Source organism: Colius striatus, chromosome 6, assembly GCF_028858725.1.
Source record: "Colius striatus isolate bColStr4 chromosome 6, bColStr4.1.hap1, whole genome shotgun sequence".
Classification (NCBI taxonomy): Eukaryota; Metazoa; Chordata; class Aves; order Coliiformes; family Coliidae; genus Colius; species Colius striatus.
Window position 1 is genome coordinate 44,994,846 of NC_084764.1, and position 26,816 is coordinate 45,021,661.

Genomic DNA, 26,816 nt, shown 5'->3' on the forward strand with positions numbered 1-26,816 from the left:
CCGGCAGCCCATCTCCTGCCCCCCGAGCCAGCCCTTGGGGCACGCTCTCTCCCCGCCCCGGCGGAGTGCGGCGGGGCCCCGCGGGTGCGGTGTCGGTGCGGTGCGGCGGGGCGGGGGCGGGCCCTGTGCCCGGCGCGGAGCTATAAGGGCGGCGCGGAGCGGAGCGGAGCAGGGCGCAGCGGGAGCCATGGGGAACCGGGTCACTCGCGGGGACTTCGAGTGGGTCTACACGGAGCAGCCCCACACGCAGCGCAGGAAGGAGATCTTGGGTACGCCGAGGGGCTCGGGGCAGGCGGCGGGGATGGACTGCGCGCGGTGTCGGTGCCGATGGGCGGGCTGCGGGGAGCGAGGGCCGAGGCTCAGTGCACTCCTCGGGGGTTTTGTCCTCTCCAAAGCCCCACCGCCGCCTCCTCGGCTTCTGGAGGCAGCGAGAGGCGCGGCGGGACCGCACCGCACAGGTGAGGCACCGCGGGACGTGCCGACGTGACGTTGCCCCCCGCATCCGCGGCCCCGCCGCCTCCAGCATCCTCACTCCCCGCATCCCGCGGCGGCTGCCGGACAGGGGCCCAGGGGGCTGGGAGGAACAAGTTTTCCCAGTATCTTGGTAGCGCAATAAAAGAAACGGGGATGCTAGGGAACAGCGGAGAGTCCCTGCTGCTCGGCTCCTCTTGCACGTTGTACGGGGAGCGCTTGCCTGCGAGCGTGTGAATGTTGGGTCGGGAGGCTTTTGCTTGTGGCTGGTGGCTTTGGGCTTTTCTGAAGGAAGGTTCTGACAAGAACTGATAATTCAGAATCGTTGCAGAATATTGTGTGCCTCCTGAAATGATATTTTCTACATTTAACTAATAAGGTTTTAACTTATTTTTCCTGGTTTTAGTCGGGTTATTTGGTGGTTTGTGGGTTTTTTTCCCTTCCCTCTAATGAGGAGGATAAAGTTCCTAAAGGAAGGTACTGGAACTTGTGGCTGTGGTGCTGCACAGGATCTATGATAATTAGGTTTAGTTTCTGAACTCCTCCACAAGCTAATAGATGAATCCAGATTTCACCTAAATTACAAAGGTATTTCCTGTGTAAGTTGGGATGGTGGAATATCCTGATCCAGGTTTGAATTATATGCAGGAAAATAACAATTATTTTACTATGCAACAGTGATGGAAAGTCAAATGATATCATTATGTAAAATGGTGCCATCCTACTCATCCTTTCAGTCGAGGGGACTGTGTAGGAACATGTAGGGTGGGTCTCTCCCCTTGTGAATCTCTTGCTTTGCTGATCTTGCCATAGAGTGGGGAATACAGACCATGATGAAGTCGTGTGGAGGTTCTGGAGTTGTTGGACTGCCTTACCCACTCTGGAGCAAACTTTTTAGGGCCTTTCAACTGCATACTTGTAGAGGTTTTCCTCCTACTCTGAGCCCTTTGTCCCAGCTGTGGGGAGCAGGAAGAAGGGCACAGAGAAGTACAACGTGGAAAGAGAGATGTGGAAGATGTGAGCAGAAAAATCTGTGTCTGACAAGGCTGAATGGATCATGAAGCTACTGTTAAGAATATCAAAACACTACCAAAGTTGTTGAAACTATCATGATACCCCAAATGATATCGCTAGGATGAGCATCACTGCATTATCCAAAGCCTGATGGTCAGCAAACCCTCGGTATCTAGAACAGACCAAGTTCTCTGGTGACTATTGAGCTGGAGTGCACTGTAAGACTCTCACACAGGTATGGACAAATACCTGTCAGTATCTATGTATTTTACTTTTCTGTATATAGCAGTGCCTTGAGGACAACATTCCATGCTGGTAAAGGAAGTATTTTCTGCTCGATGGGTTAATGATTTAGTTGTTAAGTGCTGAAACTTGATTGTTTTCTGTTTAGCTGCAGCTTTTTGAAGTGTTGGTGTCTCTTTGGCGTGACTATTTGGATTTACACGTGAACTGAAACTATCCATTAGGAAAAGAACACAGGCAAGCACATAAGGCAGTTTCTTTCCACACAAGTGGATATTTCCTTGAGCCGTTGTTGCTCTGCTATGTTTCTATAGAGCAACTGAGATATAATAACACTCCATCACAAAGTTGTGTGTCCTGGTTTGAGACTTAGTAGCCCAGGTGCATAGAAGGCTTTTGTAGTTGGTAACAATATGTCTGAATGATAACTCTGAGAGTCCAGTCCTCCTACCATGGGCAGGGACATCTTCCATTAGCTGAGGCTGCTCAAAGCCCTATCCACCCAACCTTGAACACTTCCAGGGTCGAGGCATCCACAGCTTCTCTGGGCAACCTGTTCCAGTTGAGCAGCAGAGCTATGAGCTGTGTTTATCAACCGGGCTGGCTGGAAGTTAGCTTAAGGCAGGACACTCTTGCACTAGATGCACCTACTAGAGATATGATTCCTAATGGCAAGAGTGAAATCAGCAAATAGATGAACAATCTGCACAAGGGAGAGTTGAAGCTTTTTCTCATATCTCTTTGTAGCATCTTCCTTTCAGGCTCCAGGTATTAAAATGTAATTTGTGCTTGGCACTGTGTAGGTGCCAACTGCTTCAAAGTTATGGTGAAGATCTCTTGCCAAGCTGCCAATCCAACCCTGATCATGATATTCACGTCCTTGAACACGTTATTCATGCTTTTCAGTTGATGAAATGAGATTAGTTCATTGCTGTTCTCTCACCTTCTTGTTTATGAAAAGCCTGTTACTGTCTTGTGTCAGGACCGAGATTTGTGCATGCTGCAGTGAGGTCTGTGAGGGAAAGAAAGACCTGGCCAGAAATTGACCTGATGGGAAAAAGATGTTGTTTTCAATCTGGATCTGGTTAGCTTTGCTCTATAAGTTATACGAATGCTGTTAGAGGGAGATGCAGTGTAGGATATAACATAGAGGGGACATCTTCTTTGGTGGCAGTAAGGGTCTGTTGGCTTGAAACACTTGGAGAACCAGGGTCTTGCACAGTGAGAAGCACTGATGTTTTTTTGGTCTTGAGAGAAGATGAAAGAATCATTGCTCAGATACTGGTAGCACCAGAAGCACACAACGAGTGGCCGTTTCACCTGCAAAGAGTTTTCCCAATGCAAGCAACGAGCAGAATGTTGTGACATGGAAAGAATGAGATCTTATTTGTCCTGTGGGTTGGATCTAACTATGAAATTACTGTAGGCTGGTCAGAAAACACCCTGGCTGCCAGGATCCTTAGGGAAGCCCTTGTTTGCTGATGAAGAGGAGGGCTGATGGGTGTTGCTCAGGGGGTAGCTAGAAGCACTTGAACATCATCTGTCATCCAGGAATATCATCTGTTTAATTGGTTCTTTGGTGAGTTATTTTGGAGTGAAGATGATGGTGCAAGTGTTTCAGATGTGATTTATCCTGTAGGAAGGCTGATGTGTTAGCCTATGGTGGTGGGAGAGGTAGAAAAAACTTAGCCAAAATCTATTTTATTGTAGCATGTGGCTAATTTGAGTAGAGCAGCCTCCAGCTCTGCTCACCTATTTAGAGATTAGCTTGCTATTTCTTCCAGCTGACTGTTCTGTTGCCTATTTAAAGCTCACATTTATGAAAATTCTGATAAATTACACCTCCTGAAATGTGCAAGATGCATATCTCCTCAGCTGAAATCAAAGCTCTACATTACATCTGCTCCTGGCGAAGGAGTTGTGAGTTTGTTTCCCCTTCATGCTGCGCTACGTGGGCACAGCGCTGCTGCTGCTGTGCCTGCTCTGTGCATTCAGAACAGCGGCTACCTCAGTGCTCACACCAGTTCCCTGTGGGGATCACCCATACAATAAATCACACAAGCAGAAAAAAAAAAATCACTGTTTTAGGTGCTTGTGGTCTTCTGCTGAAAATGTATTAAGCGTGACCTGAGGGCTCCAGCTTATTCCATGTTACTGTTTCAGAGGGAGCTGAGAGCCCTCTTTCTAGCATCCCCACATCCCTTTACCCTGAACCAGCCAGTAAACAACTACAACCAAACAGGTCATAGCTGCTGTCATAGTGGTGTGCTGACACACCTCATCTCTGGTGACACTGGCAATGTGGCACCACAGCGGTGCTTTGCCTCTAGTGGCCTCTCCTGGGTGACGCAACTCCCTCAGGCCAGCTAGCACTAAGCAATTAAGGAGCTCGTAGATGGCAAATAAAAGATTAAGACCTTTGTCCTTTCACAGTGAATATACAGAACTTCGGTGTAGCTAGTTGGGCCAAAAAAGGTTTGATATTAGTTTGCATGCTGGGGAAGGGCAGGAAGTTGTACAAAGCCAGAAGCTTTTGTCGTGCGTATTGTCCTCTGAGTGTGTCTCAACTTGTGTCCTGACTCATGTGTACTTTGAATTAACCATAGAATAGTTTCTGTTGGGATGGACGTTTAAAGGCCATCTAGTCCAAGTCCTCTGTAAAAACCAGGGCCATCTTCCATGAGATCAGGTTGCCCAGAGCTCCCCGTTCAACCTGACCTTGAATGTTTCCAGGGATGGGGCATCTACAACCTCTCTGGGCAACCTGTGCCAGTATTTCACCACCCTCAGCATAAGAAACGTCTTCCTTATATCTAGTGGAGTTCCACAGGGATCAGTTCTGGGGCCAGTCTTGTTCAACATCTTCATCACCAAACTGGATGAGGGAACAGAGTGAACCTCAGCAAGTTCCCTGCTGGCACCAAACTGGGAGCACTGGCTGATTCCCCAGAGGCTGTGCTGCCATTCAGCAGGATCTCGACCTGCTGGAGAGTTGGGCAGAGAGGAACCTCATGAGGTTCAACAAGGACAAGTGCAGAGTCCTGCAGCTGGGAAGGAACAACCCCATGCACCAGCACAGGCTGGGGGTCCAACTGCTGGAGAGCAGCTCTGCAGAGAGAGACCTGGGAGTCCTGATTGATAATAAACTAACCATGAGCCAGCAATGTGCCCTCATGGCCAAGAAGCCAATGGCAGCCTGGGGGCATCAAGAAGAGCGTGGCCAGCAGGTCGAGCGAGGTTCTTCTCCCCTTCTGTTCTGCCCTGGTGAGGCCTCATCTGGAGTCTTGTGTCCAGTGCTGGGCTCCCCAGCTCCAGAGGGACAGGGAAGTGCTGGAGAGAGGCCAGTGCAGGGCCACCAAGATGATCAGGGGACTGGAGCATCTTCCTTATGAGGAAAGGCTGCGGGACCTGGGGCTGTTCAGTCTGGAGAAGAGGAGACTGAGGGGAGATCTCATTAACACTTACAAGTATCTAAAAGGTTTAGATCAACTGTAAATGGTCTATCTTGACCTACTTCAACTAAGTGCAAGCCATGAACAAGAGGGGAGGAGTGAGATACATATTTATGCTGTCACATCTTTGTGTGAGCACAAGATATCTAAACTGCAGTCTCAGGATCACTTAATCTGCAATGAAATGTGCCGCCCTGAAGAGTGTGTGGCCTCAAGTTTGGAAAGGGTCAGCGTTCAACATTTTGCACATGGAACACCCCTTAACCAAAAGTTCTGTGGCAGGCTACTCTGCCAGAGGGGCTTTTAGCCTCCAGTGGGCCTGGCAGCCCTGCCTCTCGGCCTCCCTGAGCTTTCTCTGTGCCATGGAAATGGGAAGGGCTTATCAGTATTAATGATAAACAGACACAGTATTGTGGTTTAACTAGTATGCAAAAATCGACTGTTGGAGAGGAGTTAGTCATGTGTTGAACTTAATATTAAACCCTGGTAAGTTATTTAGTAGCTGCCAGCTGTGACAAATGCAACCTACCTGCATTGCTGCTTGCAACGTTGCTGCTAGCTGGCAGTTACTCCTCTGTAACCTCCCAAGTGGAATCCGTGATCCTTGTCAGCTCCAACAAAAAGAAACAGGTCCCAAACTTTCATTGTTCTCAAACTACCATACAAAGCATCTCTGAGTCATTTCCCTATCCCATTAAAACTCCTTTTTGCTTTTGTTGTTGTCAAAGTGGCCTCAGTTTCACCAGGCTGAGGAACAGGTTTGGTTCTGTTACATTTCTCCATCTGCAGTGACTTGTCTCCCTTAACTATGTGACTCAAAATTTGAGGCAGCTTCAATTATTGAAGGGTTTTCTGGGTTTTGGGCAGATGCTCCTAAGGAGGACATTAACCTACATCAAACTGGGTTTCTGTAACAGGTTTTCTGACCAAGTCATCACATGAAGTTGTGATAAGCTGGGACTTTGGTACCTAACTACCAGAGACCAATTTCTAGCATGTTGGCATTCCTAGTGTGGAAACTATCATCTCCCAAACTGTGAGAACAAAGGCAAAAGCAAAGCACCAAAACAAAAACCTTGCCCTTCCTAGAGATTGACAAGAAAAAGGTTGTCTAACTTTAGAAAGATGTTGAGTTTTTACTAGAGGTTTGCCACCACTTAGAAAAATCTCTCTCTTGCCTGAATACTTCTCATGGGGATTTTCTTCCCCCTTGTCATCACAACAGGAAAAATTAAGACTGTCTCTTTTTCTCATCATCTCCCACAGTACTTGTGTAATCTTTATCATCTCTAAGCTCTCTCAAACTGGGCTGAAGCTGGCCAACAGGCTACAGAATCACAGAACCTCAAGGGCTGGAAGCGAGCTGGAAAGCTCATCCAGTGCAACCCCCCTGCCAGAGCAGCACCACCTAGAGCAGGGCACACAGGGACTCATCCAGCTGGGTTGGAATGTCTCCAGAGAAGGAGCCTCCACAGCCCATCTGGGCAGCCCCTGCCAGGGCTCCCTCACCTCAACAGGGAAGAAACTTTTCCTTGTGTTTGAAAAGCTGTTTGTTGCAGAGCTTCACCATATCAACCTGCCTCCTTCACTAGTACTTCATCTCTCTGAACTTGTGCAAACTTCTCAGGGTTCACTTCTATAAAAGACCCACCTCTGCATTCTGCACTCAGTCTCTGCCACTGCCTGCAAGGTCACGTGAAGTTACATGTGTGGTCTCCAGGATTTATTTATCCTATATACAGCTGCACAGATGCAAATCATTCTCATCTGATTTTATTGCATTGGTAGCATGCTGTGACAGTCAGATGATATTTGCTTTTCTATTTATAAACGGGGCCTGTCAAACTTACAGGAACACACTGGGTAGCCTCAGGGTGCAGAATGAGTGTCTCATCTTACAGTCTCACCTGTGTAATCTGTAATTACTCAGAGATGCAGAGTGTGATTTCAAGGAGGAGGCCAGCAAATAGGTAAAACCCATAAAACAGATTCATATGCAAGTTAATGCTGGAAGTGAGAAGTGTGGGTTTGTGAAAGAGACCTGAAGTGATGAACAGCACCTAGAAGATAAACTGTGCTTCTGTGTGTTTCCCTTTTCTTGAAAGGACAAATGAATGGGCAGGAGAACCAAAGATTGGTAAGCTGGTCCCAGCCTGCCACGAGCCAGAGCTAGAGAGCCTGGCTTGTGTCTCTCATGCTGCACTGCAGTACTTGGAGCTTGCATGAAGCTGTTGTGTGATTACCTGTGTGACTTTCATGCCTGCTTTTGGTGTGTGACTTGGGAACAGGTGAATGAATGGGAACAGAGGAAAACTTCCTGAGCCCTAGAAATTCATAGAATCACAGAATGGTAGGGGTTGGAAGGGACCTTCAGAGATTGTCTAGTCCAACCCCCCTGCAGAAGCAGGTTCCACCTAGATCAGGTCACACAGGAACATGTCCAGGAGGGTCATTTGAACATATAATCCCTGATAATATATATGAGTCTCTGGGGTCATTAATGACCAGAGGTGCAAAGAGCAGTATGTGTTGTGAGCACTGGTGAACACTCACTCCCTCCAGGATTTTCTTTTCTGATGCTGCATTTGCCATCTAACCAGAGAGCAACATGTGGTGAGCCTGTTGCTCAGCCCTCTGTCCTCTGCTAGGATGTCTGAAGCAACTGTGAGAAGGGCTATAAAGAAGGAAGTAGTGGAAAAGAACATCCAGAGTGGGCAAAATAGAAAAGGAAATTAATAGCTTGACAGAAGGTGCTTCTTGGAGTCTGGTGAGGTTTGACACCCTAATAACTCATGGCTCTGCAGCAATACTCATTGCTGTGAAGGCACATGGTGCCATGTACTGACCATCTCTAAAATATATGCCTATAGATATCAAGATCAATCACGAGTGGACACGATGCTGGAAGCGGGAAAGGAGCTCCCACGTTAGTAAATCTTTTGTTGTAGTGGCAACCCTACTCTGGCATTGCCATTCTATAGAAGCAGGGCCTCATTTCCTCACCTCAGCACAGGGTGATGAAAGGGAGAGTCCCAGTGGGGATTCTGTTTGCCTAACCATGACCTAATGAGGTTTCTCTCTGCGTTTTTCTCTTCAGCAAAGTACCCAGAGATCAAGAGCCTGATGGGACCAGATCCACATTTAAAGTGGATTGTCTCTGGGATGGTTTTCACACAGCTTTTAGCGTGCTACCTGGTGAAAGACTTACCCTGGAAGTGGATTTTCTTCTGGGCTTATGCTTTTGGGGGTTGTGTCAACCACTCACTGTCGCTCGCCATCCACGACATCTCCCACAACGTCGCCTTTGGCAACAAGCAGACCAAGTGGAACCGCTGGTTTGCAGTCTTTGCCAACCTGCCCATTGGCATCCCTTATTCTGCCTCCTTCAAGAAATACCACATTGACCACCACCGCTACCTCGGTGGGGACAAGCTGGACGTGGACGTCCCCACGGACTTCGAAGGGTGGTTCTTCTGTACACCCATTCGGAAACTGCTTTGGCTGTTCCTCCAGCCTCTGTTCTACAGTCTGAGACCGCTCTATGTGAACCCCAAGGCAATTACACAGATGGAAGTTTTCAATGCTCTCGTCCAGCTCTCTGTAGACCTCATCATTCATTACCTTTGGGGGCTCAAACCCATCATTTACTTAATAGCAGGTACAATTCTTTGCATGGGTATACATCCCATTTCTGGGCACTTCATAGCAGAACACTACATGTTCTTAAAAGGGTACGAGACTTACTCTTATTACGGACCCCTGAACTGGCTCACGTTTAATGTAGGTTACCACATGGAGCATCATGACTTCCCCAGCATTCCTGGATGCAGGTTGCCAATGGTAGGTACAGCACAAGCACAAGCAAACTGCACCTTTTATAAAAGCTGCTAAACTGCTTCAAAGAATTGGCTCCAAATCATAGCAAGGGATCCACTTTTAAAGGGTGGGGGGAAGGAAGAGAAAACAGGAAAGCTTCTGGATTTGTTTCTAATTCTTTGCTTTTAGGTAGGAGATTGAGAGAAATGGCTGCCAGACTGCTCTATAGTTAGTTGATTTGATGGAAACAAGAAGATCTGAGCCTCTGAGGACCTGAGGAATACTTTTTGCATGATAAAGTCCTCCAGCGATGCTCTGAACTTCTCCATTTCCTTCCCTCAGCCACCAGGTTTCACTTCTCTGGGAGTTTAAAGGCCCATCTAGATTGAGGCAGGTGGCAATTACCACTTGAAATTTGTCTGATGCTCAATCTGCTAACTGTATTGCTTGATCAACATCAAACAGGTCATTCTGGTTTTGAGGTGATGTAAGTAGCAGGGCTTCCAACCCCTACCATTCTATGAGCCTACGTTCCAGCCTGACAAATAGCAACAGAAAACAAAGCCCCTTCTACAGAGAATCACAGAATGGTAGGGGTTGGAAGGGACCTTTAGGGCTCATCCAGTCCAACCCTCCTGCAGAACATGACTCAGTTTAGCTCTGCTGCCCCACCCACAGAAACTGGGGTTGCCTGATGTGTCGTTGGGAAAGTGCTGTGGCTTTCCTCGTTTGAAAGTCGAGCCCCTTTTTATGATTTATCAGTTGTGGGAATCAAATGTTCAAAGCCCAGGTGCCTAGGAATGGTTTTCAATCTCCCTCCAGGTATGTAGCTGCTCTTCTGGGTTATAATACAAGTGCTCCTCAGCAGGTGCTCACGCTGTTAGAGGTATGTGACTGAGAAGTACTACTCCCACATACAAATCCTCTGGCACAGTAGGAAGGAAACATCTCCTGCCTCTGGTCTGATGCAAAGTTAGGGGCTGCTACTGTGACATCCTCAGGAGTTGGAGGTAGAGGTGAGGAGTCTGAGGTTCAGGAGCTGTGACCTCCCTGCTGCTGTGTGACACACACAACTTTTGTGAGGCTATATCTAGGCAAACCCTGCTTTGTGGGTTAATGTCATCAAAAACACACTAAGAGAAGAGTCAAAACAGGAGCACTCCTTGTGTAGAAGAGCATGGGGAGCCTCTGTATAGCCTGTGGTTCTGTTTTAAGATGCCTCCTGCACTGCTGGAGAAGCAGTCTGGCAGAAGCTGTCCATTCAGGGCAGTTGGTAAGGCAGCCCATGCTCACATGGGAAGTTCTGCTGCCAGGTACTCCCACTGCTGATACACTTGATAGCTCAGCTGGGAAGTGTTTGAGCTTAGCCTTAGTTTTAAATGTTCAAACTTGTTAGGCTTAGATACTTAGATTACTGAATTGTAAATAGAAAAAGGTTGGCTTTGTGTCTTACACAAGAGAGGTGGGTGACTAATTGAACTTGTTGGGACTGTTACTCCAAACCTGACTGAGACCTGAAAAGCTTTTCCCCATCCACATCACAAAGAGTGCAGCCCAGTTCCTCGAGGCAGTGCAGTAGCTGGAAATGTCTGCCCTCCTGTGTAAAGAGGATAATTAGCTGAATTTCATGGGCTTGTGTTCATGGATTTCTAGCTCTTGGGCAAGTGAGACTTACACTGCTAGTGGGAGACACGTCAGCTGTGTCAATCATCGTTGCCTGACAGGACTACATGGAAAACGTTGAGTCTTTGAGTGATCACTTACAAGTGAAATCTATTGGGAAGTGAAAATCCTGTGGTGAAACAATTAACATAGAAAATCCTTTGTGCATTAAAACAAGTTGGCTATTCTTTACTGCAAACTGAGAAGAAAAATCCTCTTTGGTGGAAAGAGATAAGGGAACAGATCCCCTCTGGATAGCTTGTAAAGCTTGAGCTTCTTAACAGTTTAGGGGTAGAAACCTCTCCTTGTTCTGCCCTGCTTAACCTCAGCAAAGGTCTGCCTTCTCAGCTGTAGTCTCTTAGACACTTGAGCTCATCACTGAATTGTGTAACATGGATGACCTCTCAGTATGTCTATTTTTGACTATTGGCAAGTAGAAAATGGAATAAAGATCTTTATTTGTTTCCTGCACGGTGAGAGCAGAGGAGAAACAGGAACAAAGAATATCTGGATCTCAGTCTTGGAAAGCAACTGGCTCTTCCACTTGCTTATCAGCAAAGTAAATTCAGCTTTGTCCTTTGTTATAGGTGTGTCATTCACAACGTTCTGAGCAATGTGTTTGCCACTGGAAAGACCTTTACCCTAGGAGTGGGACAGATTGAAAAGAGGAGGAATTAGGCTGTGCTCTGAACTTGCAAGGATGAGTGGCAGGAGGGTGCAGTAAGAACTTGTCCCACTAGTGTAATAAGAAATCACACGAGAGACCATGAAATTTAACATTATAATGGAGCTTCTCTTAAAAAAGAACCACTAGAGACTGAAGATTGCTCTTTCTATGATGCCTTATGACCATAAAATATTACATTGTTTACCAAATGAGTAAGAAGATCCATTCTTAACTATCTGAAAGATGGAATATACTTCTGGAGAGGGGACAGGAGGAGGAGGAACTCGGTATCTTCCTACAAACTACCATAAAGCCTGCAGTGTTACCAGAGGCAAACTAGTTACTCATTAAGCTTGTGGGAAAAGACATAGTATGAAACCAGATTTATTAGGGAGACAAGACTGGAAAACACAGTAGATGTGCTGGTTCTGAATTGCAGATTCCATTAACCCTGTGCTGGCCAGGAGGGCTAGCTTCAGTGCTCTCCCCCCAGTCAAGGTCTATGTAATGTGCCTTCCAGAACTCTAAACATCATTTTTCAGCTTTCTGTCATAAGGATGTCTGGCTTCTGTACAGCCCCAGAACAAAGGGACTGTAATATTAGGCTGCTTTTACCATCTGCACCTATCAGATACAATGTGGTAGCATTTGGTACCGTGCTCTCTAAGCACAAAACCAGAAGCAAAGTTTCAGTCTAAAAGATGTGATTTGTTACTTACTGCCTTGCTCTACTTGCAGAAAAGCCTCAATACACCAGGTGCCAGGTACATAAGAATTGCTTCTTACAGGCTTTTCAATCTCCTGTTATCCTCCCATGATAACTTCCACCAAGCAATGAGCTCAGACTTACAGCTGAAAGCTGCAAGGAAGAAGAGGGGGAGGAACTGAAGCAAATGGACCCTGTCCAATGCACTACAGAAAGCTTGAGGTCAGGAGCAGGATTCAGAAATATTTTGTCCTGGTGCCATCCTCCTGGGGACAATCTATGATCCAGCTCCAAAACTTGTCCTGGGAACTGCTACTCATAGGTTTTGTGCTGCACTCAGAATGCAACACGAAGGATGACTCCTCCAGCCTCAAATATTCTCACTAGATGTAGCTTGATGTGTTGTTTTAAAAGGAATCTGAATTGAAACCCTAATCACCTTCTGCCCTCCCACCCCCAGATTTTCTGCTAGGTAAGGAGGAGATAATTCTGTTTTACACATGGAGACGCTGAAAGAAATTCCAGTAGAGGAGCTGATTCTGTTGGGAAACTTTGGCATAGATCCATTGTAAAAGAGAAGCCACTTATGAATTCTTTCCTGCCACGTGATAGCAAAATGGGAACATGCACTTCAACTTTTCCTTCAGAAAACCCTTCACAAAGCCTCTAGCTGTGTTCACCGAAGATTCCCTTTTCTCCAGTCTTACACCACAAATACTTGATTGTAGCTTACCTTCTCTCCACTGTTCCTGCACAGCTCCTGCAGTTGTCCTGCCCACAGGGACCTTGCCAGAGGTGCAAGGGCTGCCTGCCTTCCTGCACCAACTGCTGCTGGGTGCCTTTGAGTCCCACAGCTGGTCTAGAGTAGCACAATCCCATACTAAGCCCCTGGTGCCCCTCCTGACCTTCTCATTTAGAATAAGCTGCCACCATGCTCTGCAGGAAGGTGCTAAGTGGGTGCACTTGGTGAACAAGCAACTCCACCTCCACCACAGGTGGTGAGCAGCTCACCAGCCGCAGCTGGACTGCCTGCTGCCAGAATGTGGTACCCAGAACACTGCTGGGTATTTTGGCTAATCATCTAAATTATCAAAGAACACTTGCATTCTAGGGGCCTGTTTTAAATCTGTAACACAACTGCAGAAGAGGTGTCTGGAATATACTGAAGTGCAAGTTTCCAGACCTGCACGTTGTGTCCGCCTGAGCTCTTCAGCACTATGCCCAGCCTATATTGCTGCTCGTGCTCACTCAAAGTGCAGAAACTACTGGGTTAAAGGCAGACAAGCTGTTTATTGGCCTCTTCCCTGAGCCACTTTTTCCCAGTCCATCACTGGTGTGATTTTTAGTTAGCCTGTGGTGCCAGAGGGCACAGCTGCTGCCTGAGACATTGCTCCTGGGAGCTGAATTGGTTTCAGTGAATTTCCATCCACCACTTCCATATGCAAAGGGCAATACAGGAACACTTTCTGAAGCCCTCAGAGTGGTTGGACTCTAACATGATCATGAGCTTTGCATAATAATGAAACCACCTGAGAAAACACGTTGTGTTCAGACTGTTGTTTCTAGAAGCAGGAAATAGATGGGGTTTTGCAGAAGAGGGGGGTGGTAGACTTGCCATATGAACTTGGCTAGCATAGATGAGGGCTGAGCTATTGTTGCAAGTCAGAATTTGGGCAGAACTTCTAAAATGGAGGTAGGAGGGAAGGTCTGTAAGCAGCAATGTGCTAGGGAATGACCACATCAGGGCTGGAGCACAGCTTTTGGGGCTGGGTATCTGAGACCGCCTCAGTCCTGGCTTTCATTCAAAGGAGTCGAGGGAGCTTGCTGTCTAAACAGTCCTCCCTCATCCTTTGGCTGTTTCAATTACCTGGCTGGGAAAAGGGAGGGCACAAAACTCAGATTAAATGATTTCTGGTTATGGTTACAGAAGGAGTGCAGGGAACTAAAGCTGCCTCTCCAGAGATCTTCCCCACTGCCTGGAAATGGCCTTTCTTCCAATCATTAACAAGTATCTCTCAGGAGCAGAGCTGATATTGTCTGCATCTTGTTGAAAATGAACCACATTAGAAGTACAGACCAACACTGCAAAGCAGAACACAGAGAATCATCAGGAAGCCAGAGGTATTCAGTGAAAGGCAGAATACAACCAGACCCAAACTGAATCCTCCACCTCCAACACAGCACTACGATGCCACGTGCACAAGGAGGGTGTGGAAACCGATGGAGGGAGGTAAAAGATCTTAAACCTGTACACTGCCCAACCCACCTCACAGGGAAGTGTCTGCTAGGAAGCTGAGTTAGTGATGTAGCCAGCAGTGAGCTAATACTGGCTTATAATTTAACTTTTGCTGGGAGCCTTTCCTTTTCACAGGCAGTCAAAACGCTGTGTAAAGATTCCACCACTACCCCTCGGATGCTGATCCCTCCTCCTGGATGATAACATCTGTGTAACCCTTCTGCTCCTCACTGGCAGTCCATACCCTGCTCAGCAGAGCTGGCTTTAAGATTCTGCAGGGTTTTTAAAGAGAAAAGTCACACTGACCAGCAAGAAAAACCACTCTGGAATAGGGCTTTGGTTGTCTTTGGTAGAGCTGTAAGAAAACCACCCCCAAGCAGTTTACGTGCAAGTGTACAGTAGTGAGAAGATTTGCTTCTTGGTAACCTTGTTCAAAAAGCAGAGCATTTAGCTGCAGCAGGGACTACTGATAACCTGGGAGTCCCCACAGTCCCCTGAATCTACCAGGTTTTAAACCTCTTTGTCCTCTGGTTCTGGCCTTACTTGCCCTCCAAATACTACCCCAGTGATGTGCAACGCTTCTCTGGTGGCAACAGACTCAGGGATTTGTAACTGAGATGAGATCTTATTAGACTTGTCATCTAATAATCATAGAATGGTTTCAGCTGGAAGAGAGCTTTAAGCTCATGGAGCCCAGCCTTTGTCCCAGCCCTACCAACCACCAGCTCATTGCCCTCAGTGCAACACCCACCCAGCTCTGAAACCCCTCCAGGGACAGTGACTCCAGCAGCTCCCTGGGCAGCCCCTTCCAATGCCTCACAGCCCTGGCAGCAAAGACATTCCTCCTCACATCCAGCCTGAACCTCCCCTGGTGCAACTTGAGGCCATTTCCTCTTGTTCTATTGCCTGTTACTATGGGGAACAGACCAATAATAATGAATCTTGCAGCATTTTTTAACGCCAGACTGAGGAGAAGAGATGCCCCCTGTGATTTCCTCTGTCTGCTGGAGGAACCCATCTCTCAGATTTGCATCCCAGGAGCTGAATGGAGGAAACGTGTGTGGCATCTCCTCACTTGGTGCTTCTCTCCTACCCAGAACCCTCAGTGAGTGTTGTGAGTGGAGTCACAGGGCTTTAAATATAGTGTGTTGGAGCCTTGGCAATTCAGAAGGTGGATTAGTCATCTCATAGTGGAGATCCTTCCACCTCCCAGAATAGTTCTGACTGAAGGCAGCCATCCATCGTGTTTCAACTCCTGACACTGTGAGGCAAAACTCTCATCAGAAAGCTGCTCAGAAGTGTCTGACTGTATCTCAGTGCATCTCCTTTGGCTGAACTTCAGAAGCTCACAAGCGATAACAAGTAACTCGAGGTGATGGCTGTGCTATCAGATCTGAACGTGAACACCGAAACACACCCAGTGCTGCAGCTAAACGGTTCCTTCTCTCTCTTCCTCTTCCAGGTGAAGAAGATCGCAGCAGAATATTACGATAACCTCCCACATCACCAGTCCTGGATCCGAGTTCTGTGGGACTTTGTTTTTGATGACACTATTGGTCCTTATTCGAGGGTTAAGAGGGTGTGTAAGCTGGCAAAGGAAAGCTAAGGGGCCAGCTCTGCCTGCTGCACTTTGTTTCTTTGTGTGAATGACTTGATTTTTCTGCAGAAGGATGTTTGTGTGTGCTGCATCAGCATTGGTGCGTGCTCCTCAGACCAAGAGGATGAGTGTGAAAATGAAGCAATAACATGCACTGTTTTAGGCATTGGTATTCTTTTTAATGGGGAATGCCTGTGTATGTGCTGCTGAGAAACCACAGTGAGCTATGATTGTGCTAGGCTTAGAACTACCTTCCTGAGCCATGTGTGCCTGAGTTTTGGGCTGGTCTGCAGCAGAGAGTGCTTGGCATGTGGATGCCTGAGCATGCATCTGTGAAGCTAAGGACTGGTTTTAATTCATGCCAGATTAGATGCACACAGTAGTAAATGATACTTTTCTGGCTAACTCAAGGGTGCCTTTAACTCAATGTCCTGTTTAATCTAATATTACCTCTGATCATTGCTGGTAGCAGAGATTTTTGTATATGCAATGGAAATATGTATATTTTTGTACATTTGTATGATTATTTCAGTAGCTGCTGTTTGACCTTTGTCCCAGGGCTTTATCTAAGCCTTCTCTGGACGCACTTCCATTCTCAGGATTGAATACTCAGTGTAGCTAACTGGCAGAGCTGAGCTGTGGTGTGGAGACATCTCTTCTTTAGTCTCCTGCTCACTGCCTGATTAGCAGCATGGATGTATTTCTGGAGGAAATGGGTGGTCCTTTCTCATTCACCTTTTCAACAGTATTCATGACTTCTTGTTTCTCATCCCTTTCCCCCACTGTAAGTCCTCCTGAGAATGGGGAAGTTCTAGTTTTAATTGCTGCTTGCCAAGGTTGTTAATATTCCTGGTGGCCTTCCCTGGCTTTTGCCTTACACCCTGTTCTGTGCACAGGAGCTCAGAGTCTGTGTCAGTGAAGGCATGGAGAGATCATGGTGATATTCATCCCTAACTGCTTTCAGAGTCATTGTAACTGTTTCCCCACTGTCATTCAAGGGCACTGACTACACATTTGGGAAGCAGGTGATACTCCAGCTGTGTCAAGTTGCCACTGATGGTGTTAAGGGTATATACCTGGAATGTGGAGCTGGGGTTGTTTCTCTCCCTATATGTCTGTCTATCTGCTATTGACATTAACCTTCATCTGTCATTTCTACCCCCTGGAACAGTTAAATCTTCCTGCCTGTCCTCTCCAACTATAAACTTCAGGGTATCCTCAATAACTCCGTTATCAAAACCCTGAATCACCTGAACAATACCTTGGGGGTCAGGAGTTCAGATGCCATCCAATAACTTCCCCCCACCCTGGAAACTGACAACTAATTTCTGTCTTCATTAAGCAGTTAAAAGAAAACCTTCTTACAGTTCAGCCCCCTAACAGTCTGACTTCTTTGTTTGTTTTCTTCTACAAATCCGTGTCTGTGCCACTGAGGAGGATTACTGTGCATTCTGCTTGGTCAGTGTCTCAGAGTATGCTGGTAGACTTGGGAAGCTTCATTTCCTGAATAAACACAATTTCATTCCTTCCTCCTACAGCATTGAGTCCAGTGAGTCAGTCTGTTTGCTCCCCAGCACACCAGGCAGCTGAGCTGGCTTCTTGTAATTTGGGTTCCTCCTCCCCCGTTTTCCTTTTGTCCATTTCTGTCATCCATCTGATTTTTGGCAGGTGGGTAAATACCCAGGTTTGCTCAGCAAGATCTTTGTGCTGCAGGGGCTGAATACCACTTCATTGGGATGTGCCTCTGGAAAAGGAGTTCATTGTTTCTTCAGTGAAGAACATAAGATGTTATGTCTTAATTATGAAAGTCTCTTTTCTCCCAAAGGAAGAGGCTTTGGTGTGGCAGCCTGCATTAGCTTGTGTGCCGCTGCTCGTGGCAGGGAGCTTCAGCTTCTGCGGGGATTTATTCAGTGCTGGTGACACTTCATGACCACACATCCAACTTCCCTTGTCCTTAGGAAAAAAGCTGTCCTCAGCTCTCTTGGCCAACTCAGCAAGTTAATGGAAAAACCATCATAAAGATTATCCTGTCTTCCTTAAGCGATTATCTCCCGGAGGGAGAGCAGCCTTTCTCTTATTCCCCTGCTCAGTGGCTCCATGGCACACTCACCTGTGTGGGCTACAGATGGCTAGCCCAGCCTGACACAGGCTGTGGTGCAAAGAGGGTAACCAAAGTCGCCAGCCACTACTCATCCTGCCTCCTATCAGTATTTCCATGGTGGTCCCAGCTTGCTTTGCCCAGGCAGCCCCTCGGCCCTCTTGCTCTGCACTCTCCACCTCAGCAAGAGCTTGAAGTGGCTGGAAGCCTGGCACCTGCAGATGTGTGCAGCAAGCTGAGTTTCAGTGCCTGTGGGTGCTGCTGGAGAAGGCTGTGATCCTGTCCCCCTCTGCATGGGCACTTGGCCCTGCCACTGCTAACAATATTGGCAGAAGGGTGTTCTTTTTGTGTGGCCATGAGGCAAATGGGCCTGAGTTAAAAGTACATCAGAGCTCTCTATAGTTTTTATTCTCTTTGCTTAAAAATTAGAATCGTAAAATTGTTTTGGTTGGAAATGACCTTAAAGATGATCAAGTCCAACCACTAACCTGACGTGGCCAAGCCCACCGCTAAACCACGTTCCCTCAGCACCTCACCTATGTGTCTGTTGAGTATCTCCAGGGACGGTGAGTCTCCCACCTCCCTGGGCAGCCCTTTCCAGTGCTTAACAACCCTCCCAGAGAAAAAGATCTTCCTAATGTCCAGTCTCAACCTCCCCTGGAACAACTTCAGGCTGTTTCTTCTTGTCCTACTGTTTATTACTTGGGAGAAGCGATTGACCCTCACCTCACTACAGTCACCTTTCAGGTAGCTGCAGAGGGTGATCACGTCTCCTCTCAGCCTCCCTGAGGCTCAACACCCACAGTTTCCTCAGCTGCTCCATATCAGGGTTGTTATCCAAACCCTTCACCAGCTTTGTTGCCCATCTCTGGGCACGCTCCAGCACCTCAGTGTCCTTCTTGCCCAGAACTGGACACAGCATTTGAGGTGTGGCCTCACCAGTGCCGAATACAAGCAGACAATCGCTTCCCTGGTCTCGTTAGCCACAATATTTCTGGTACAGGCCAGAATGCCTTTGGCCTTCTTGGCCACCTGGGCACACTGCTGGCTCATGTTCAGTTAGATGTTAACACCTTCAGGTCCTTCTCTGCAGGACAGCTTTCCAGCCACTCTGCCCCAAGCCTTGCTTTTAAAACAAACCCTTGAGGAAGGTCTGAAGCAAAGCAGAGGGCTGGGAGAGTATTTGACAGGTTTCAGTGGCTGAAGTTCAATCTCTTGCCTTCTGCACAAAGTTATCAAGGGGATGGTCTCAAGACTCCTGCCACATAAAGCTTGTGCCAAAGGAAGGCAAGCAAGGACCTCCAAGGCTGTACTAATGGAAAGAATGGCTTTAAAGAAAACAAACCTGTGTGCCCCGAGAGATATGACTGGGTGTGCACTGCTCAGCGTCCTGGGCTCATACCTCTGACTTTGCTTTCCATGAAATAAAGCTCAAGCCCTGCACAACTTTAGGAAATGAAATGCACTAGTAACTGACTCTAACTTCAGCCTCCAGCTCAGCAGCGCAGCGGCAGCGCTCTCAGCTTGCATCCTCCTTTGCCAGCCTTGCTTTGCATAAATACCTCCCTTTTCTCTACTGGAAGCTCTTATGCAAGTGCTGGGGCCTGGTTGCTTTTTCAGTGATGGCAGTAGGGGCAGTGGGACAGTTTGTGGTGGCCCAAGAAGAGCTGGTGAGCCACTGCCCTTCACTGACCTCGGCAACAAAGACTGCTGAGCCTGTCTGGGGGAGGTGGCGGAGGAGGGCTGGGCAGCTGAGAGCCCTGTAAAAGAGGGCAGGGCTGGCAACAGCCCTAACAGGCTCAGGCCAGGCAGAGCTACCAGCCCATGGTGAGGCTCAGCCGCCTTCCTCTCCTCTGCAACACAAGTGTGGGAGCTGGAGGGCCGAATGAAGCAAAGGCAGGCAGGGCCATGTGGACAATAAACAGTTTATTACCAATATGAACACAGATACTGTGATGCACTGACGTACCATTGTTTTATATTGTGATAACTCTGAGACAAAGAACTCGTTGGCTGACAACTAAACATGTCTCTGTTTCTTCTGGTGATGCCACAATACATTTCTGTTGGCAAAGGATCTTCATTTACATTGCAGACTACTAGTAAAATTACTTTGAAGTCATCTATCAAAAGCAAATGGTTCACGTGTGTCCTTACCTACTACTAAAAAGAAAGGTCATACATTTAAATAAGCAAATACAAAATACAAAAGAGGCTGACAAATCCAATGTGCAGTGTCAGATGAGATCTAAAAAACCCAGGACTTGAAAATTCGATATTCTTTAGGTTTAAGACTGTTTCCAATGAAGTGAATCCAAGGCAGCAGCAAGCTTCAAAGTGTGCCGAGTCTGCTAATAAAAAGGGTATAAGAACAAAGACAGTGCCGGTGTGTCCTCTCACCATCCCGCCTGACCTTGGTGCGCTGGGAGCCCAAGTGGCCTCCCTGGCATCCTCAGCCCCGGCCCCGTGCTCTGCGGTCATTACGTTGTGCTGATCCTGCTCAGCTCCTGCCGGATGGCTGCAAAAGCAAAGGCGCAGGTTAGTGCGCGGCGTGGCGCCCGGGGACGGGCTGCAGAACGTACAGGCTGCTCAAAGGATGGGTGAGTGGAGGGCAAAAGGATGAGTCAGGGCAAGCAGTCAGCTGCTGGCGTGCAAACTGCAGCACCGGCTGAAGGAGTTGCATCTGTGGTTCATGTGAAGGTTTGGATTTTGCGCTGGAATGAACTAGGGAGGGTCTGAGGGCCAAGCTGCGAGGGGCTCCCCCGCTGCAGATTGCCCAGATGGTTCAGTGAGCACACAGGGCTAGCACAGGGGCATGGGGTTTAGCTGTTTCACAGTCTCCTCTTTCTCCCCCTTCTGCGTGAATCTAAGGTGAGGAGTGCAGAGTGTGGACGTGCCCTTTCCTATGCCCCAATCCATTTTCAATAAGGGCCCTGAAAGAAACATTCAGTCATAGATGGCAGAGCAAGTTATTACAAAGTGCCAGTATGCATAGTATAGCTGATGTACTTGTCAACTCAGTTATGAAAGCACGTGGCTGCCTGAGCCCCTGCCATCGAGTGAAGGTCTGAAATCACTCTTTGGGTGCACGAAGCCTACAGAAGGTGCTTGGGAAGGGTTTTCCCTTTGGTACCTTTGTCCCCTCCTCACCCAGGTCCTGTGTGGCTGGCTGGGTAAAAGCCATTTCACATCCCCTGACTGATAATCTGGGTTATGGGCAGGTCCTTTCTCACCTCCCACCTCTGAGAAGCACCCGATGGGGTATTTCTCAAAGGTTGGGGGTGAAAATGCTCATCAACAGCATAGAGGATGTAAAAGTGTCATGGTTAGAGCTCAGGTAAGGCAGAGGCTTGCTCTTCAGATGTGTATGAGAATCAGAGGTGCCCAGAGAAGCCTGGGAAGGCCAGGGAACTGCCTGCAGCTGCTGGCATCTGATCCACAGCAAATTAGTCAGAAAGGTGAGAAAAGCAATACTTTTTCTCCTTCTTACCATCAATTATCTCCTCTTTCACTTTGTGTAACTCTCTTACAACTTCCTCCAATATTTCCTGATGAGACAAAACACAAGTGAGCTGCTCAGAACGTCCTTCTAAGCGGTGGAAGAAAAGGCGAAGCTGCTGGCGGCTGTGCCCGCGCCCGCCTCCATCAGGCCAGAGCCTCCCGCCACCCACGCTGCAGCTGCACCCCCACGCGCTGCCAGAGCTGCCTGCACGCTTCCCAGACACAGCCTGGGCAAGGAGCAGGGAGCCTGTGCTGTCCTGCTGCTCACCAGCTCGGCCTCCTCCAAGCACCTAGTTGTAGAGGGCATCAGCGGGCTGAGCGGCCGGCCGGCTCGTGCAGCGCATGCATGGGCCAATGGGCAGCTGGCCGAACCTGCACAGCACACGGCGCCTCCTCACTCACCTGCTTCATTCGGTCAAAATCTAAGGCATCCATAGCCACATCATTGCTGCTGCTCACTGGCTTCATCCTTGAGAAAGGGAGGAAGAGCAGAAAAAAGCCAGTCAGCTTCTCCTGACCCAAGGACAGGCTCCTTGCTAAGCCAGACTCAGCTGATGGTGTGAGCCAAAGGTACTGCAAGCACAAAATCCCTGTCCCACATGGGAGCAGAGCCTCCCTGCTGAGCAACCCAAGAGCACCCTGTCCCACATAGGAGCAGAGCCTCCCTGCTGAGACACCCAGGAGCACCCTGTCCCACACAGGAGCAGAGCCTCCCTGCTGAGACACCCAGGAGCACCCTGTCCCACACAGGAGCAGAACCTCCCTGCTGAGACACCCAGGAGCACCCTGTCCCACACAGGAGCAGAGCCTCCCTGCTGAGACACCCAGGAGCACCCTGTCCCACACAGGAGCAGAGCCTCCCTGCTGAGACACCCAGGAGCACCCTGTCCCACACAGGAGCAGAGCCTCCCTGCTGTGTCACCCAGGAGCACCCTGTCCCACACAGGAGCAGAACCTCCCTGCTGTGTCACCAAGGAATGCCCAGCAGTCCCAGGGCAGCCCTGATCTCTCAAAGATGCTGTCTTCTCCTGCAGACATACTGGAGGGAGCCCATTTACTGTTTGTGCTCTGTTTCTGGTGCTGGGAGTCTCAGTGATTTCAGACTAGCACGTGCTGGGATGTCTTCAGGCGATAAAGCCTGTCTAGCAATGTATTTTAGTACAGCATTTGCAATATGCAAGCTAGATGTCTGGTTTTGTCTCACAGTCTCTTTTCTCTAGAGCAGCCTTGTGTTGGCCCCATTTAACCCAGTTACAGGTTAGAAAAACACCATAGGGAAAAGAGTAACCCAGGAATCCTTTCCTTGGAAGGCCTGACTGAGTCAAGTCATAGCAATGTGTAGCACAAGCACTTTTTCTCGACCCAGAAACAAAACCAGTTTGGCCTTGATGCCTAGAACACTTGAGTGTTATCAGCCTTCCAGGACAGTGTTAGGCTGTGGCTGAACTCTGTTGACTGCTGATAAACTAAATCAAAGAGGCAGAAGCTGCTTGACTTTCAATCACTAACCCTAAAACATCCCCAAAAATGACCATGCCATAGAATTCATAGACAAGGCTGTTACAGACAACTTTGCCACCATCTTTGGGACCAAAACAGGGGCTGGCAGAGATTCTGCAGCTCCTCAGGATACACTTGGCCTTGCAATCCTTTCTTGGGAAAATCTTAACATCTCCTACCATCTCACAGCTAAGCTGGGAGTGAACACGGCTACAGATGCCACCAAACTGAACTGGTCACTGCTGAGAGCTTTTGAAACCTGCCCTGCTTCCCCTCCAGAAGTCACTGGAGCTAGCAAAGACCCAGCACTGCTCCAGGTGTTAAACTAGGAAAGGACTTTGTTTTCCCCACTGAACTCCTCCTCCCAGCATAGAATGGCATTAGAGAAGACAGCTGGTGAAAACTGAGTGGCTGCTTTAAATAGGCCACATTTCAATCCTCTATGCAAGGAGCAGGAGTGGTCTTTATCTATCTATTGGGAAAGTCTCACATGCTTCCTAGAACCAGTGTGTCCCACTGGTTTTAGGAGAGCTTGAGAGGCTGCACTGTGCTCCAGTGACACTGGTGCATCCTTCTGAATGTTTGAGCAGGGCACATTCCAGCATCCTTAACACAGCAGCAAGGATGTGCAGATAGTTGCCATTGGTAACCTTCTCTCTGCAGGCTGCCAGCACTGTCACATGTGTAAGTGTAAAATAAGGGACATTGCTTTGCAGTTAAAGTCAGACATGTGGAAGCCCATGTTTCACCTCCCTACTCAGCTTATTCATCCATCTCAGTGTCCAGGTCTGCAGTAACACTGGGTGGTCCTGGACCAGTACTGGAAGGAATTCTCTCTTCAGCTGTCCAGCATCAAACTTTATCTCAGTCTCTGTGAGTGAGCAGATGAGTGGTGGTGCTGCAGCCAGCTTGTGTACCCCATAGCTTTGAATGCCTTGTCTATCTGGGCCTTATTACAGCTCAATGTTATTAACCTGATACACCAAGCTTAGCTCTCCTTGAACAGGGGTTGCAGGCTCTTCAGATCATTCCTGCCTTTGCTTCTGAATTTCTGCAGAGGTTGGATAATGAGAACTTCTATTGGCAGGGTCATCTTGAACCTGCTGTCAAAAGATGCTCCAAAACCTCCCTTCCACGCAGCACAGGGCATTCCCAAGCCCATGCTTCTACTCAGCAGTACTTGAAGCACTTGCTGAAGTGTTTCAGTCTGTGATGCCTGAGCCCTCCCTGGGCAGGGAGCTTCTTTCCAAGGAACACACCTTTGACACAACACACTTCACACTTTGTGCACTGACAGACAAAGCAGCTTGTGAGAGAATGAGTAAAAGCTGTGACAGAGGACAAACATTAGTGATGAGGTTAGGAAGAGGACAAGGCAAGACAGTTAAGGAGCCGGGCTGTTAGCCAGTACCTAGAAGACAGGTGGGATTGTGTGGGGCTCTTAGCTTCACAGCTCTTCACCACTGATGGATTTCTACAGCAATGGAATGAAACAAGACATGAGTTGTGCACATGCCACAGGCCCAGCGAGGCCATCCCCCCTGCTAGGCAGCCACAGGGACACCCCGTGCAGCTCACCTAGAAAGTAATGAAGATACAGGCTTTTCAACAGAATTGCTCCTTTCCCATGGCTTCTTCCCAGAGTCTGCAAAACAGAAAGGAAAAGTTACTGCTTATTATTTTTCTTGTGTTGGTAAAAGCCTCCTGAAGCTGACTGTCTCATACAGCTGCTTTCCTTTGCTGAACCTGAGTGGCTCACAGAGATCCAGGGAAGGGGGATTGCTGAGTGAGTGCAGTTGCCTACACTACAGAGAAAGCACTGGCACAGGCCTGCTGGGTGATCCCTTTCATTAGGAAATGGATAGTTAAAACCAGAAAGACATCAACTGGAAGTGTAGGAGGAAAATCATAAACCCCCTCTCTTAAGAAATGCAGGCTCAATGCTGCAAGGCAATAATTATTGGGATAGCAACCTTCAAAGTCTTAAGGGGTTTAACTGCATAACTGGCAGAAAATGTGTCTGTATCTGAAAAATGGGCAGAGAGACCCCTGCTACACAAATCTCCCAGAGAACTGAGGTGCTGTTGCCTACCTTTCCAACTCACACACCATTCCCAACAGCTGCACCATGTAACTCTTGTTATTGAAAACTTACTGTCATCCCAACTGCTTCCCAGGCAAACAGTCTGAGAGGAACTGCTTCTGAGACGTGAGGAATGCTCAGCTTCATGCACAGGGGGTTGCTCCTCTCCAAGGTCCTTGAACAGCTCTTTAAGAGAGTTATGGGCACTCCCAGGAAATCTCTAGATCTCGTTCCTCATTTACCTGCATCTTTCTCCTGGCTTCTTCCCCTTGCCTTGCAAAGCAGGCAAATCATGGCTTTGTTCCAAAAGGAAGCTGGAATGATTACTCATTCCCTTGGGAGATTTCTTCTAGCATGGATAAAAGCCAAGACTGATGCAAGGATGAGTCTGACTGGCTTGCAGCTTATCCACTCAGATACAGTTATTTTAACTCATCGTAGGAAAAGCTTGTTTTGGGGGCTCCTCGATTTCACCTAGTTCCTCTCAGGATCAGGCTGACTGCCATAAGCCAGGTTAAGGAAGGAGAACAGTTTGAGACCCAAACCCCAACTGCATAAACCAGGACAGCTACACTACTGAAAGTAAAACAATAACAGGGTTTTTTTTTGCTTAGAAAGTTTAGATGCACAATGTTGAAGACCCAAATCCTCAGCGACCTGGCTGGACCTCATCAGCTAAACTGACAGTGTGGCCATTCTCCTGGCCATGAAGCACATGAAATCACAGTTCCTTACTGAGTACAGCTTTCAAAGCAGTAGTTATCTGGGAGTTTGTCTGTTAGTTGCTGCTGCTGCACTCAGAGGTGGGATGATGAACCCACAGCCTACATGTGGCGGGCAGGAGTAGCTTGAGAAGACAAGTACAGCACTAATAGCTGGATTTAATACCTGAGGAATTTTGCTGCTGCTGGGTGGGACCTCGTGTGCTGGGTGAAGGAGAGGTGCTAGCATCATCCTACAAAGAGAAAAACGGGACATTACTGCGTTCTGGAGATGAAACCATGCCCTACGACTCTCAGGTCTCACCACGAGGAAGCGCCCGTCAGCCTGGCTTGGACAACACCTCACCTATGAAGCAGGTGCCAGTTCTTGGTGACAGGGTGCTGCTCCCAGGAAAGGTGGGAGCACTTACACTCAGCTTTCAACTGAATGTGCAAACCTCTTCTTGGATGAGGACTGTTTGTCCCTGCCTGCCACACAGTGGGGATGAGCATGTGGCTTTGGCTTAGGAGGCAGCACATCAACAGATCTGCAAGAGCACAACGGCCTTTCACTTACGTTTTGGCTTTCCTCTTCCTTTCTGTCAGCTGGCTTGTCTGACTGCGACGCTGCTTTCCTCCTTTGCAAAGGAACAGGAGATAGGACACACAGTCAGCCCTCTAGAAACACATCCTGCACGTGGGAACACTGGCTCAGGCTCTGGTGGGAGTTGTTATTTGCTCACAAAGGCTGGGTGTGTTGGGTTGCGTGGGGCTGGGGTGGAGGTGAGGGATCCAGCCCGTGGGGAGGGGCAATACTGAGAGGTGGTGTTTAACAGATGGGCACAGGCTGCAGAGCACAAGGAAATGTGTTGCAGTGGAGGAAGGAAGTGCAGCTGGGTAGGAAGCTGGGTGAGAAACAGATGGCTTCTCTCTAGGGCTCGGGAAGTGGTGGCTTCTGTGTCCTCCACAGGAGGAACGACCCAGGCTCCCACAGGGATTTCTGAGGAGCAACCCTACTCCCCCCAGGTAGCTCAGGGAGCTATTGCAGCAATGACACTGTTCTCAGCCA

The 26,816-nt window shown here is 48.3% G+C and overlaps 2 protein-coding genes across 3 annotated transcripts in view; one reads left to right on the forward strand and one right to left on the reverse strand.

Moving 5' to 3' along the window:
• The first annotated feature begins 187 nt into the window (after positions 1–187).
• On the forward strand, positions 188–15,873 carry DEGS2 (delta 4-desaturase, sphingolipid 2). Its single transcript, XM_061998435.1, has 3 exons — positions 188–269; positions 8,278–9,020; positions 15,730–15,873. The coding sequence occupies exons 1-3, from the start codon at positions 188–190 to the stop codon at positions 15,871–15,873; spliced, it is 969 nt and encodes a 322-aa protein (XP_061854419.1).
• Positions 15,874–19,873: 4,000 nt separating this feature from the next.
• The window catches only part of EVL (Enah/Vasp-like), a 77,336-nt gene continuing 70,393 nt past the window's right edge, over positions 19,874–26,816 (reverse strand). The window contains exons 8-14 of one of the 2 annotated variants that reach the window (XM_061997975.1): positions 26,325–26,385; positions 25,935–26,001; positions 24,542–24,608; positions 24,375–24,437; positions 21,866–21,932; positions 21,453–21,510; positions 19,874–20,480 (exon numbers count right to left, since the gene is read on the reverse strand). In XM_061997975.1, coding sequence (XP_061853959.1) covers positions 20,443–20,480; positions 21,453–21,510; positions 21,866–21,932; positions 24,375–24,437; positions 24,542–24,608; positions 25,935–26,001; positions 26,325–26,385 — 421 coding nt within the window. In that variant the 3' untranslated portion in view covers positions 19,874–20,442. The remainder of the gene's footprint in view (positions 20,481–21,452; positions 21,511–21,865; positions 21,933–24,374; positions 24,438–24,541; positions 24,609–25,934; positions 26,002–26,324; positions 26,386–26,816) is intronic. The other variant, XM_061997976.1, reaches the window with a different exon arrangement.